Source organism: Lonchura striata, chromosome 4, assembly GCF_046129695.1.
Source record: "Lonchura striata isolate bLonStr1 chromosome 4, bLonStr1.mat, whole genome shotgun sequence".
Lineage (NCBI taxonomy): Eukaryota > Metazoa > Chordata > Aves > Passeriformes > Estrildidae > Lonchura > Lonchura striata.
The window spans coordinates 26,912,891-26,927,318 of record NC_134606.1 but is presented as its reverse complement, the minus strand read 5'-3'; the positions used below and the strand labels follow the sequence as shown (position 1 = coordinate 26,927,318).

General features: G+C 34.5%; 1 protein-coding gene across 2 annotated transcripts in view; it reads left to right on the top strand.

Annotated features, from left to right (window-relative positions):
• Positions 1-13,106, top strand: part of CHIC2 (cysteine rich hydrophobic domain 2) — a 30,372-nt gene extending 17,266 nt beyond the window's left edge. For both annotated transcript variants that reach the window (XM_021529926.3, XM_021529851.3), the window contains exons 4-6: positions 2,802-2,858; positions 3,025-3,084; positions 5,942-13,106. In XM_021529926.3, coding sequence (XP_021385601.1) covers positions 2,802-2,858; positions 3,025-3,084; positions 5,942-5,992 — 168 coding nt within the window. In that variant the 3' untranslated portion in view covers positions 5,993-13,106. The remainder of the gene's footprint in view (positions 1-2,801; positions 2,859-3,024; positions 3,085-5,941) is intronic.
• Positions 13,107-14,428: the final 1,322 nt, after the last annotated feature.

Here is a 14,428-nt window from a genome sequence, read left to right as displayed (position 1 = left end):
TCAAATATTGGACTGGGTGAAAAAAAAATTAAAAGCTGGATAGTATTAAATCTTCCTAATAAGCAAGTCTCTCTTCCACTTAATTTGTGCTTTTGTTGTGGCTAACAAATAATTTGCTGTATGGGTTTTTCTGTACACCATTGATAGAATATACAAGCTTGTCATCCTAGTGTGCTGGAAATGCTACACTCAAATCAAGTGTTCCTTTCTGGTTTTGTATATCCTCACCTGCTCCTCACTGTAAATCATTGAGATGTCAAGAGCAGTGATTAATTAAGCTGCACGTGCAAGTGCTTTTTTTCACCTGTCAAGTAGGAAGAAAACTTACTATAGTGAATTGTGTGATGCTGTTTAATGAATTTCTTCTTTTTTTTTCCAGGCTCTGAGGTTTGCAGAAATATTTTACAGTCTAATTTTCATTAACATTTCTATATTAGTAATATGGTATGTTTGGGAGCTATGACTAGTCCAGATTATACTATAGGAAGGGTAGGTAGAATTTAAGGCTATGGGAAGATAAAGAATCATGGTCTTGAGTCTGCATGTATTTTTATCTCATGCTAGTCAAATGACTTTAAGCTGTCCTCTTGTTAGAATAAACCAATTAATAGTACCTATCAATTTCTTATTTATATTTATGTATTGTAATATAGGTGTAATTTTATTGGAATTTGAAAAGCTTGGATGTTTTTCACAGTCTTTAGGGCAAACAATGAAATTAAATTGTATAGTGATCTTAATCTATTATTAAAAGGTCCTGGAAAGGAAGATTACAAGGTAGATTCAGGTTTTGAATCAGTTTTGCCATTGGTTTAGCAGCGGGTGGGCAGGCAGATGCCTGCTCAGAGTAGAACCTATTGCCATTTTTCACCATTGATAGAGTAGCCTTTCAGAGTCAATGAGCTCTGTCAATGTGAGCTTGTCAAGGCTACAACTTCATAGACCTGAGAGGCGGTTTGAGAGGTCAGCCCTTTTCAGGTTTGCTGTGATGCAAATGAACTTTAATGCTTAAACAACTATTGGAATTTTTATGTCTGCTCCTTGTTCTTTTTTCTTCACAAAGTCATTGACGAGACATTCAGTGCTTTTTAAATTGGAAGTTGCATTGTGCTAAAGACCTAGTACAGATTTACGGAGGGCTGAAAGCAGTTAGATCATGTTCTTTTCATGGTGCGATTAGAATCAAATCGATTTCCCTACAGCCTTCAGCATTCAGATGGCAATTTTAACAAAGCTTAGGGGCTAGACAAGGGACAAAACGACTGAACTGAATGTTAATTACACTCTGCAGCCTTATTTTCTTTTGATTTGGAGCTGACTGGCAACTAAATTAACAAAAGTGTGACCATAACTGCTGCCCTATTTTCATTTAAAAGGAGAGCAGACTCTAAAAGGCTATCTTTACAAAGAAACAAGTGAGGTCTACTGATTATTGTTAAAGGGCACTGTCTTTAAAAACATAATAATAAGAATAACTCCAAAAATACTCAATTTCCAGTTGATGTGATAAATTAGTCACTGGTATGCCCACCTTTTGATAATTCCTTGGCTTGTGATTTTAAAATAAAACATAATAAAAAATTTGCTGTAATGAATAGTGATAGCAGTGGTCTAATTTTTAATAATGTGACCACAGTACATGCTTAGCTGTGTTTCCCCAAAACTACTTCAGTATTAAACTAGAGGATGTTTGAAAACCAAGATGTTAATGTTTGGGGGGAAATGAGCAATTTGTTGTCTAATTTTGATTTTAGTTGGACATTTTTGTTTCTCATGACAGCATTTAGTTTGGTTTGTTAAGGTTCATTTACTGTACTAGTATTTTGTAGTAATAACAGCAAGATGCTTTCCCCTGACCCTTCTCTGCCTTGTGAGGAAGCTGCAGCTGCATGAAGTTGTATTTGAAACTTGTCATTGCTCAGTCCTTTTGCACCTGCAGCTCTGTTGGTCTCATCTTAACACCTGGCACCATGAATTATCCTCTTTTTATTCACTGTCTGTAGCAAATCCCATTTAGAGCTAAGCAATATATATTCTGGCAGTTAAATGACCATAAATGTCAGTATGTATTTCTCAAATGTAAATATAACTGAATAATTATATTCAAAATGCTGTGAAACTTTGCAGCACAGAATGTCCTTTAATTCTTGCATGCATAATCTTAAAAAGCTGGGCAGAACAGCTTTCAGGATTCTCTATTTGAAATGTCAAGTTTGGATGGCATAGGCAGCAAACCTTTCCTTTAGAATGCTAAGTATTTGGTTTGCTCTCTATACAGATCATGAACTTAGTAATGCTTTTTTGTGGAATTTACTGTAACTTTCTGCATTTGCTTTTTCACTCTCTAAAATCTGGATGTAAGTTTACTTATTTAGAGTAGTACTGTGTATTTACACTTGACCTACAGCACTGCAAAATAGTTTGCAACATTTGTGAGTTTATATGCTGACCTTAGCAGTACATTTAGATCACGGATCCTAAGGGAGCAGTGTTCCTGCTTTTTATACTTAGATCCCTTTGAAATTTCCATGATCTTAAAGTGAAAACTGCCGTAAGAGCCCAGAGAGCAAACATACCAACAGTTTTTATCCCAAAGTGATTGAAGGTACTTACTCGGCTATCATAAAAAGTTGTTTCTGTTCTAGATACTATTTAATACCAGACAAGTTTTGATCATACTACAGGCCACCTTGTACTCAGTCACTGTCCTGTACCTCTCTCCTTTTCACAAAAAAGCAGCTGCAAAACAAAGTTTTTCTAAAACCAGTCAAGAGTAAAATTCTTTCTCATTTGTCTTCCAGACACGAAGATCGATTGAGAAGTTATTAGAATGGGAAAACAATAGGTTATACCACAAGGTGAGTGCCGCAGGGAGCAGCTTCGTACTGTTGGAGTTTGAATTGCACAGTATGGAAACAGATGCTTTTGTTGAACAAAAAATATGAAAGGTGAACAAATGGGCTAGTCTGTGTGCTGCAATAAAATACAGCTCATTTTTCTTCTTTTTCTTTCCTCCTTGTCTAGCTGTGCTTGCATTGGAGACTAAGCAAAAGGAAATGTGAAACGAATAACATGATGGAATATGTAAGTTAAAGGGCTGTTTTGTGAGTTTCTCTATTAAATGATCATTTATTTTGCTTCTGATCTTATTCTTTTCATGATTATTAATCAGTAAAGGTGTCAGGAGCTTAATCGCCTGAGTGCAAGGATTTTCTACGGTTCACAGATGCATGGTTTCATGTGCAGGACTGATTTATAAAGTTATGAATGACTTGAAAACAACGCTTCACTGTGTTCTGAAAAATAATAAATTAATTGCCAAGATAAAATAGCTTCAACATGTGCTGATGGAGTGTGAAATTTTAGATGCTGTATAAAGAATAACCACAACTTTGGTTACGCAGCAAGTCAGATATGGCTATTTTATATAATGCTAATCAAGTCCAAAAGTATGGAAGAAGACCTTTCAACTAAGCTGTTGGAGCTTAAGAAACAGCCTTTTTAGATTTTAACTGCCCCTTACCTCAACTATCTTGAAAGTATTTTTATCTCCAATTGGTGTCACTAAAATATTTTCAAATCAGTCTCTGGAGTTTTAATCTACTTTAGTCTTTGGCTGAGACTCCATAAACCTGTCTTAGAAGTATACAGTGAGAAGTTGTGTGGTTTAAAATTAATGGTGTCCTGTGTAGGATTTAGCTTGCAACTTAGTCTTTTTGGTGCTGTTCTTATTTCCATTTTCAATATATCTTGGAAGTACAGAGGATAGGGTGAAATTAAGCTGCTAAAATGTAAACAACATTAGAATTTCCATCATTTCTTTTAATGCTTTAGTAGCTAGGCTGTAGAAGGTTAGGTTTTTAAAAATAAAGATTAGCTTTGAAGAAATACCTACTGCATCAGGTGTAACTTAGTTGTGATCTTCCATTACACCGCATGTTGTCTGTTCTTTAAAATAACAAATCTACAATGCCTGTAAAAATTTTTAAATGTGATTTAATAATACAAAATTATATTTAAATTATCTTTGTATTTTAGTCTTCCCTTTTTCCCTGTCCCTCCACTAGATCTTGTCCCTTGCCTGAAATAGAGGGTCTTCAAAAAGCATTTTTTTACAGAATGGCTCTATTCAGTTCACGGAATAAGTACTTTTTGTAAAATTTATTCTACTGAAATATTTAGGTTAGATGTAGGGGTGTGACTGAAAATGGAATAAATTAAATTTCAAAAAATAGACTTACGCTTTGCCTAAATTAAGCATTTGTATTTTGCTGAAAACCTTATTTTTCTCCAGGAAACATTGTCAAACCCAATGTTCTGCAGATTCAATTGGAAAAAAAATAATGTGAGTTTGTAAATACTATGGCCCAGCAATATTCATTCTGTCGAATAAAATTTCAAATAATTTGACCTGCTTACTATAATAATATATACATGGGCATATAGTTTTACAGGATAAAGGCCAAAGATTTTATTTTCAATTTGTGAAACGTTGGATATACTTAATGAGAAAATTTTTACAAAACCTCAGTGTGACATTTTCTTGCTTTCAGTGAACTGATCTGTTAGTATCTCTAAAAACTGCCCCTAATATGATTGTAATTTGATTTTAAATAATAGACAAATAGTAATGCCTATCCTCAACTTTTCATAAAATAGATGATTTAGACTCTTATACACAAAATTTGGTGCTTCACCAAACTGAGGTTTGAAATCCACTGTAGTAGATGTTAAATACATAATTAATTAAATTAGGAACAACAAGATGATCTTATACCTTTGGCATAAACACAGTGCTCCAGCTTTACTTCTTGCTCCCTTTTTGAAAACTTGCCTGAAAATCAGAAGCCCTGGTATCTCTACAGAATACAGTGGTTGACTCAGGTCAGTGATAAGTGGATTTTGAGCAGTTTGCATTACTTCTGTGTAAAAAAGTCACCCCTGAATATCTCAAAAAATAAACTTGTATACCTGATTTCCATATTTGTTATTCCAAAAGTGCTTACCTTAGAAATAAGATTGGAGACTTTATTTTCTGAAGCTTTGTATGCTTTTAGAGATAGAAGTCTTTATTCTCTAAGCAGCTAAGTTGTATTCTCCTTTACAATCACAAGCATTGAGAAATAATTAACTTCTTAAAAAGGTAAGCTTCCCTTACAAGTAAATAAAATCCTTATTTATGTTACCTGATGCATTTATTTGTTTATAAATCGGATCATGTTGCTGTGTTATGACTGTCTCAAAATAAAGAATGTGCAAAATTCAACATTTTCTTCAAGCTTTCTATTTAAAGAGGATAAATACTTGAATTGTGTTCTGGAGTGGACCCTATAGTGTACTTAGCTGAGAAAGATGGTGTTTAAATTTGAATTGAGACCATAAGAATAATCACGCAAAACCATTAGTCAAGTTCTCATTAATACTTGAACATTTATACATATGGGAGCTTTGCAAAAGTTGACACACTTTATTATACAGGTACTGAACTATAAACATAGTTTTAGAATCCTGTATTAAGTGGCAACAATTCTGAAGTAAGTGAATTTGCAATTGAAAATTAACTTTTCATGCATTGTGCATTCAGGAGGTTTGTTTATGTTTTAATGAATGCATTTATATCTCTTTTGTAATTTTTTTCCCAATAAATAAATTACTGCATAATAATTCTTCAACATCATTAGCTTACTTCAGTTTGTGTTTCATATGAATAGGCAAACTTTTCCAGTTGAATTTTATTCTTTGAGTATTGGTTTTCATCACCAAACCAATTACCATGCATGACTTTTCTAATGGTCTCTTACCTGAGACAAATGCCATGATTTTTTTCATCACAACTTGATATACTAAAAAAAACCCAAACCTAAAACCATGTGAATTATAATTGTGATAGATAATAGGATTGCTGCCATTTTTAATAAGTATTTGTTTTCTTTTTATACAGGTCATCCTTATAGAATTTTTACCAAAGACACCGATTTTTCGACCGGATTAGCATTCAATTTATTTATAGAGACTTACTCAAGTATGTTGTCTTTCCAATGGTGCCTTGCTTGGTGCTCTCCTGGTAGTGACATAACTTTGGTTCTACAGAATCTTGTGGTGGTTTCATTTGTTTTTGTTTGTTTGTCTTGGTTTTTCATGTTTGTTTGTTTTGATTTATTTTTGGTTGGTTAGTTGTTTTTTGTGGATTTTTTTAAATAACAGTATGTTCTAAGTGTATTTGGTCAAACTCTGCAGAGTAATTTCATACAAATGTTAATTACTACTTAAGTTATTTTTACTTTTGCTACTTCTGTTTATTAATGTATCTTGATTTTCAAAGAAGTCTTTTATATGTATGCGCACGCGTGTGTACATATATATATATTACTATAAATACACAGCTGAAAATGATATACAAGTGAACAGGTATTTTTTTATCCCTATATGATACAACTGGTTGACTGTACATTGTGTAAATTCCTTTAGTCATTCTGAAGTTGCTGAAGTTCCTTCTAAGATATTTGGAGGTTTCTGTCATTGACTAGTCAATTGTAAATACTTCTATTTCTTTTTGGGATATTGACTAGTCCCTTTCCAGCAAAAGGAGGAGACAAAGTTCTTTTTGAAACTGATTTTTGGAACCCAGATATTATTAGTAGAAATCTCTGTGCTTTTCATGAAGAAGTCCTGTCAACTGGTTTTGAAAAAAATTGGCTTTAAAAAAATTAAAAAAGGCAGCCAAGTGGAATTATTTTACTCAGACTGGAAGAATCACTGAGAACATTGCATGCATCTGATTAGTAGAATTCAAGATCACAAAAGTATATTATTATTGCATTTTATAATGTAGCTGTTTTAATTCAGTCAATTGCCATGTGCCAGCTTTATTCATACTGTTTACCAGAGCTTGTACACAGGGGTGCAGAAGGACTTATTTTAGTAAAACTTAATTGACCAAGAAAACCTTTCATGTTTTTGTTTTTTTTTTTTTTTTTTTTGGTTAAAACTACTTATGCAGAAAAAAATTATTGAATTCTTGAACAGTTCCAGATGCAAATGCCATGTATTCAAGTAATCAAAGCAGGGTGCACTGGGCAACAGTGTATGTTTAAATGTGTTAGACAGTTATTTATTGCACCCTTTCTTTTGCTCATTTTGGTTTACAAAGCTTATTTTCTGCACAAGTATAAGACTTTTCTTAACTGGATATATGATATGTGCTTGGGTCAGGCCAATTGTATTTCATTTTGTCTGGTTATACTTTAGTTTTACATATCTTCACACATAGCTTTTGGGGTTTTTTTTACTTGCAACTCTCATACTGTATAATTTACTTAAGTATCTAAAATTACTGTACACAAAATTGATCTAAGTTAGGAACATGTTTCTTGTACAGATGTGTTAGCAAGCAATAATGTGAATATATTAAAAAACAAGATATACTCTGCTTAATATTTGTATGAATGAAAAGCTGATACCACTACAAGAATAGTCTTCTCTTTTTAGTCTTTTAAATACAAGTTTTATTTCAAGGTACTGTATTACATGTACCTTGATGCTGTGAGCTATTTTTCTATGTCTTCAAAATATTTATTCTCTGTAAAATATTCCCTAGTGAGTATTCTATTCCGGAATTGTTCATAGTGGGAGTGGTCTAGAAAGTTCTAAGTTTTCTTAAATCTAAGCTTTCTGTATCTGTTCCCAAAATTCATCCTTTGTTCAGCTTTCATCTGTGGATTCCTACTGTTCACTTTGAGAGTAGCTCAGCTATGCTTTCCGTACAAGCCTACAAGGGTGTTTCTTTGACTTAACAGAATATGATTTTTAATTAACAAATCCCAGTTTTGTGCTGGCCTCAGTCTTCGGAGTGGCACCCATGATTTCTCTACAGAGTAACTGTTTATGATTTTCTAAAAATCAGTTTCAACCTCTTCTTCAGTACAAATCTGGGTCTGCTACATTCCTCTCACCCAGAAGTATTAATTATAACCTCGGACTATTTTCAGCCTGCGGAAGGACAGAAACCTAACATCGATGGCAACAGAGATGGGGGAGGTTGGAGGTGCAGAGGAAAGGTTGGAATTGAATGGAAGTGATAACTGGTGATAAATACTTATCACCAGAAATAGAATTGATTTCTTTTGTGTCAGTTTTCAATAAAATGAATATTGGATCATATGAGGCCTAGATTTTATAAAAAAATTTATTTTACTGTAGAGATAATTTGTGTCATGGATGCAGTTTTCCACTGATGTGGAAACCTATCCCTCCCCTCTAGTGGAGGGTATGGCTTGTGATATGGTCATAGCAGCTATTTGCCTTAGTTTAGTACTCAAACTTCCCATAGCATGTTCTGTCCACGTCCACAGCTACCTTGCCAGCAGCACCCAAACCCAGTGAGGGTAAAGCAGCTTTAGGTGTGATGTGTGCTGAGACCAGAACAGTGAACAGCATGTGACTTACAGGTTTGCAGAGTATCCCATTCGGAAAGCTTCCACATCAACAGTAGTGATGCTTCAGTTCTTGTCTACATCTAGGTGCATCAGCAGTCATAGGCTTGGTTAGCAGGCAGGCATTTCTATATTACAGCTGTGACTTTCTCTTTAATAAATAATATAGAGATCCAAAGTAGAGCTCTGAGCAACTAAAAAGTTAAATCCCTTTATAAGGAGGCCAGACTTACTTGCTCCCTCAAAAAGTATTTTGGATATTTTATTAATACAATGTCTCTGACTTAAAATATAATCAGGAAATTTGAGAAAATGCCTATATTGAGAGATTAGTTTTATCTCAGAAGTGGTACTCTCCTCAAGAAGTAGTACATTCACCTAGTAAGAATGTTACAAAACATTTTCATACAGTCCCTTTCAATTCATTAATTACAGTGATGGAAATTGAAGATGGCAGGAGATTTAATCAGCTGTTTAATGCCTGCGGCAGTTGTCAGGATTTTCTTTTGATGTTGCTTCTGAAATACTAAATCTGTTTATTTTGATTGCAAGTGAGAAGACATATATTACCTTTTTTTGTCACTTGGCAAAGAATGAAATTGCACAGTTTGAGCAGACTAGAAGCTGTAGTAAGACTTCCAGGACACAGCCTACTCTTTGCTAAAATAGCTATTACATTATAGTAACTTGTTTAGCTTATTGCAGCTCAGCAGTTCCTACAAATAATCTTATCTAGTTCAAATTTCCTTGAACAGTTAAGTTAGGTATGAAGTTGATAATAATACTTTAGCAAATTATGCTAATTATGCCTGTTTCATCTTTAGCCTGCTGAACTAATGGTGAAGGCATCAATGAATCCCTGTGAGAACTAATTATTAGTTTTAGATATAGTTGCCTTTAACCGGTGAATAAAGATTTTTTACTTACTGTAATATAATAGAAATGAATTCTTTTAAATTTTTTAGTCATAGGTGGAAATAAGTTCTGAGAGAGAAGGACATTCTCTCTGACCCTATGTGAAGAATTCTGAAGAGCTTACTTGTTGTTAAATAGTTGTGACTCCAAGTTTGTATTGGGATTGACAAACTTCACCAAAAATGAAAGTGTTTATGGAGATACAGGAAGTCAGTAAATTTTTTTGTAGTAGGTCAGTAATTTTAATAAACTATTTATGCAAATCCAAAATTTCCCATGATATTTAAACCCAAGAAAAATAGTTTGTAAAAACTTTTTACAGAACTTAAATGCAAATTATAATCTCTAAATCAATGATATGTTTTTGTAATTCTCAAGACCATGATGTTTAAATGTAATACATTGTCTCTCAGATACAGGCTTACTTAAAAGTCAGTTTTAATTTTTTTTTCCTAAAAGTTATTATTTAGCCCCAAAGATTTTAGGAAGAGCTTTAAAATGCAATCTGTAACTGCTTAGAAGCCAGGAGCCAAGGAAAAAGAACATGTCTTTATTCCCTCCCCCCCAACCCACCCCCCCCCAGGTCTTAATTTTAAATTGGTCCCCTTGTTTTGGAGCCTTAGTTTATGGGTTTTGAGCAGCTGGCAATAATGCAAATTGTCCACCAAAACCCCATTTGAATTCTGAACAGTTAAAGAGATCACTTTATTGAAGAAGTGAAAGACTTGTTAAGCAAAGAAAATCCGTGGTTCTTTTAAGTTCTCCCAGCACTGCTGTTGAGTAATTAAAATAAGGTTCATGATGACCTTACATTAGGTCAAAATCCAGATGATTATGTGTAAAGGAAACACTCAATTAGAGAGGTCTCAGAGTCTCAAATGTCTTGGATTCATAGTAGTGACTTATTAAGGATAAGTGGCACTGGCTAGTTTTGTACCTGTGACTAAAATAATTTATGTTGCTCTTCAGCAACCTCACTTATGAAAAGAAAGCATTTTAGAAATCTATATTCATCACTATTAATTTGCTGTAATTTCTGTGCTTCTCCCTATACCATGTTGCATTTCCATGACAAACAGCTAAGTGTATGATAATTATAATGCCTTTAATAGCCATATTGTAGGTAGAAATATTAACTTCTCAGGGACTAAAAGGAAATACGAACATGGAATAAATGAGCTGAATGCCTATCTGCATGAAGGCTTACTTTGCAAATGTCACCCTAGAAACTTGATTGTAATATGCATGACCATTATGAATGTTATTCAATATAAAGTTATGAGAGCTTCTTTTACTCTGTATTACGAGGCTGCTGAATGTCAAAGTATGTTGAAGAAGGATAAATGAAGGGGTTTTTTTTCTGATTTGGATGGATCGATTATTTCTAATGGTGCTACCTTCTTAATTCCTGTGTTTATTCTTTGTAAAGTTTTCTCTGTAGGCTGAGTGAATCAAGGGATACTGGTGTAGTAAGAAAACAGTATCATTCTTCTTAAGAAAGTAGAATAATTTCAAAGGGCAAAGTACTCTAGAAGTGAAAAAAAGTGACTGCTAAAAACATGCATTTATTATTCATTAGATATCAATTTATACTGTTTTGTTGGTAACTGCATTTCATTACTTTTTGAACTTTCTAATACATCAGTCAGTGTAGGCTGAATTAGAAACCATGTTTGAATTGCTTGAAACCCTTGTTTCCTTGCTTGAAAGATCATATGTTGACACTTGTGCTGATGTATGTATGTATTCCTACAATATAGCACCTGAGTAATATACATCTTTTATAAAACTACATTTTACTGGTTTCATGGAAATTGTCCTTTAAGAAAAATAATCTGTTTTTTTAGCTCATAAATATTTAATTAAGATTTATTTTCTTGAAGAAGGATTCATAAATGTTTGGCTCTTCAAAATACAACAGTTCGGTAGGAACAATTTAGTGAGGCAAAAGATGAAATATAGGAATTAGGAGAAGCAACACTCAAAAGATTGGATTTGGGGATTAGGTTTAGAGTTCTGTGGGTATGGCAGAAAATAGTTTTGAACTGAATGAAATGGTATTGAATGATGCAAATTAAACAAAAGCTAGCTGTCCATTTTGGTAATTACGTAGACTGTTTATTAACTTCTGTTAATTTTTTTTAATTTGGTGCGTTATTGATTTATTTTGGTTATGCTCTAGTTGATAGACAATTCTGCTATCATGCAGAATAATAATGCAGAAGGTAAGCTTCCTTCTAAACTCAGAATCTCTTCATTTAAAATTGACCAAAATGGAATTGCTGATGAGAGCTGCGCTGAGTGCGGAACAGTCTTTTCCTAAGCTGGAGCCTGTAATGCATGACTAATTGTTTCCAAAGAAAATTCTTGACCTGTCCAGACAGCTCCTGTCATGTGACAGTATATCTAAGGCCCACAAGTAGGATCCAGTTAGTACAACTTATGTTCAGGTAAGTAAGACTTTTGTAGTTAATTGTAGTTTTACAGAGAAGGGAACCATTGACAAATGCTCACTTTGGGAGAACAAATAGATTTTTTATAATGTTTATTGAAACATGCTTTTTTCTTGTTGTTTGCTCCTCATTTATAGCTTAGTAAATGAAAGTTACTTTGCCTCGTATTGAAAACTAGACTTAGTAGTCAGCTGAAGACTTTTTTTTTTTTGTTACAGTATTTTAAGTTTATGAATACATTTTTTAAGTCATGTTTAGAAATGTTTCAAAAAGTCATATCCTGGTGCAATGTAACTGATATTTTTAGTGGCTGTATGTTTAAACTGGTTTCATTGTGCTGATATAAGTATCTAACTCATCCACTCCAAGTATGTATCTCTGATCCTTTTATGCTAGCAATAGGCTTTCTAACTTGTTAGGATATGCAGTGTACCTACGGCTAATATTGTCAATGAACAGTTTGGTTCAGTGAGATAACAGGGAATGTGAAGTAGTTCCTGATATAAAAAGTGTGATCCAGATTCTTGATTTCATAAAGGGCAGAGTCTGGAAATCAGAATATGGACTCATTCCAAACATAAATTTGAAAGAGAATAGTAAACTACAAAACAGTGCCTAAATGTTGTGTGCTAAATTATACCTGTGTAACTCATGTTGCATTAAAAGAATTTGCAGAGAATTGCATTGGACTGCGTGTGCTTAGGAAAGATCTGTTAAATGTATGAAGCGGTAATAGTAAATAAATCACTGAAAAGATGTTGTCATCAAGAAGGAAAACTTAAACCCCAGTATTTTGGAGTATGCTAAAAATCCATTTCAAGCAAAAAACATGTAAGCAATAATTTAACCTAAAACTGGAAATTAAAGAAGCTGCTAATTACAGAGAGACTCGATGTTAATTTAGCCTGTTGGGCATCTCTCCTCTCACGAAGAGTTTAGAAAGATAGGTTTGCTGTGATTTCTACTATTGTAACATTCCTCTTCAAGTATCCTAAGTCCAGAGACTTAGAAAAAGCTTAGAAGCCAGCACTGTGTTTATAGGGTGCACAACTTTGGGAGGAGAAGATAGGAATAAAAAGATTTTTTTAAGGCTGCAAAATTGTATATATGCATATTTAAGACTATTTAACCATGTCTGCTAAATTAGTGAGGGTAAACTATTGTTGAATTCTGGAATATTACTTAATACATCAATATTGGTTTTTCCTGACCTGACCCAGAATTAGAAAGGACTCCAGTATAACATTTTTTAAAGCATTTCTTAAGTTGTATGTATTATAAACTAATAAAATAATTGTTTAACCTATCTTCTAAGCCTTACAGTTTTTCATCTGTGTTGTGGGGAGGGTGTGGTAGGGAGAGGAAGAAAAGGAAAAAGTTGAGAAACTGCTGTATTGTGCAATGGTCTCATCTTACTTCCAGTTTATGCTTTTAGTCTCAATGGCGGGGGGGGAGGGTGAGAGGGGAGAGAAAACATTTTGGATAATTTAGGTGACTCCAGGACTAGAGTTACCAAATTACAGGTATTGCCTGCTGTAAGTGTTTCAAACTGGTTTTTCATTAATTCCACATTTGGAGTTCTTTAAGCTTTTCAAGCACTAATGATAGTAGGATTTATTAAATGTACTGTCATTATGGTTGAATGGTGACTTTGAAACTGTGTCTATGTTTTTATGTTTTATTCACGTGTGCTCTCAAACAAGACAGGTTTTCCATGTACTAGACACCACCTATTCAGAAAGGAATCATTCTCATCCATGCAATTCACATGTTTCAAGAGCATTCAGTATGAAATACTGCTTAACCTGAGTCTTATGAACATAAACCAAGTCTGAGCTCTCCACCATGCCGAGGATGGCCTTGGTTCTCATCAGCCGGCAGCTTTTCCTTGCATGAAATGTTTTAAGCTCGTTGGTTACTCTAGTATGGAAGTCTTGACAGCCTCTTTATAATGTGCGTGTGTGTAATGTCTCTAGCGTGCATGAGAGGTGTGTTAGACATGCTCATGTCCCAGCGTGCGGGTGGGGAGGGGTGCTCCTGTCCGGTGCTGTGAAGCATTCGGGTGTTGTAATGTGGGCTTGCAAAGCGGTAGATACAATGTTGCTGAGCAGAAAAGCGCACGATAGATTTAATGTAGCCAATTGTGTACTTTTGAAAAAAAGAGTAACTGTTCAGTGTGAGTTAATTTTGGATTTTTTCAGCATCTCTCTTTTAGGCTTTGTGCTGCATTCTTCTAGACAAATGCGTATTCCATGTGGGCCACTGTTCTGCTAAATGCTCTCAGTTCTCCTTTTGCAATCAAGATTATGTTGCTAAGGAGATTTTGCTTTTATTGGTGCCATTGATTTGTGTTAATACGTTTTGAATACCTCTCGGTATTCTTCCGTAGACAAGGCCAAAAGAAAAACTTCCCTGAGTTTCCCGATTTACATCACAAATGGAGCGGTGGTGTAATGAAGCCGATATAAAGTGGGCAGTTGAAAGGGAACTAAAGAAGGGCACTCAAGTGAGAAATGAAGAAATGTGCCGAGAGCGGTCTGCGGGCCGCCTCCGGCCCAGCTGCGGGAGCGGGCCGGGCCCGGCGCCGGGGCAGGGGGACAGCCCGCGCCTCCGGCCGCCCGGACCACC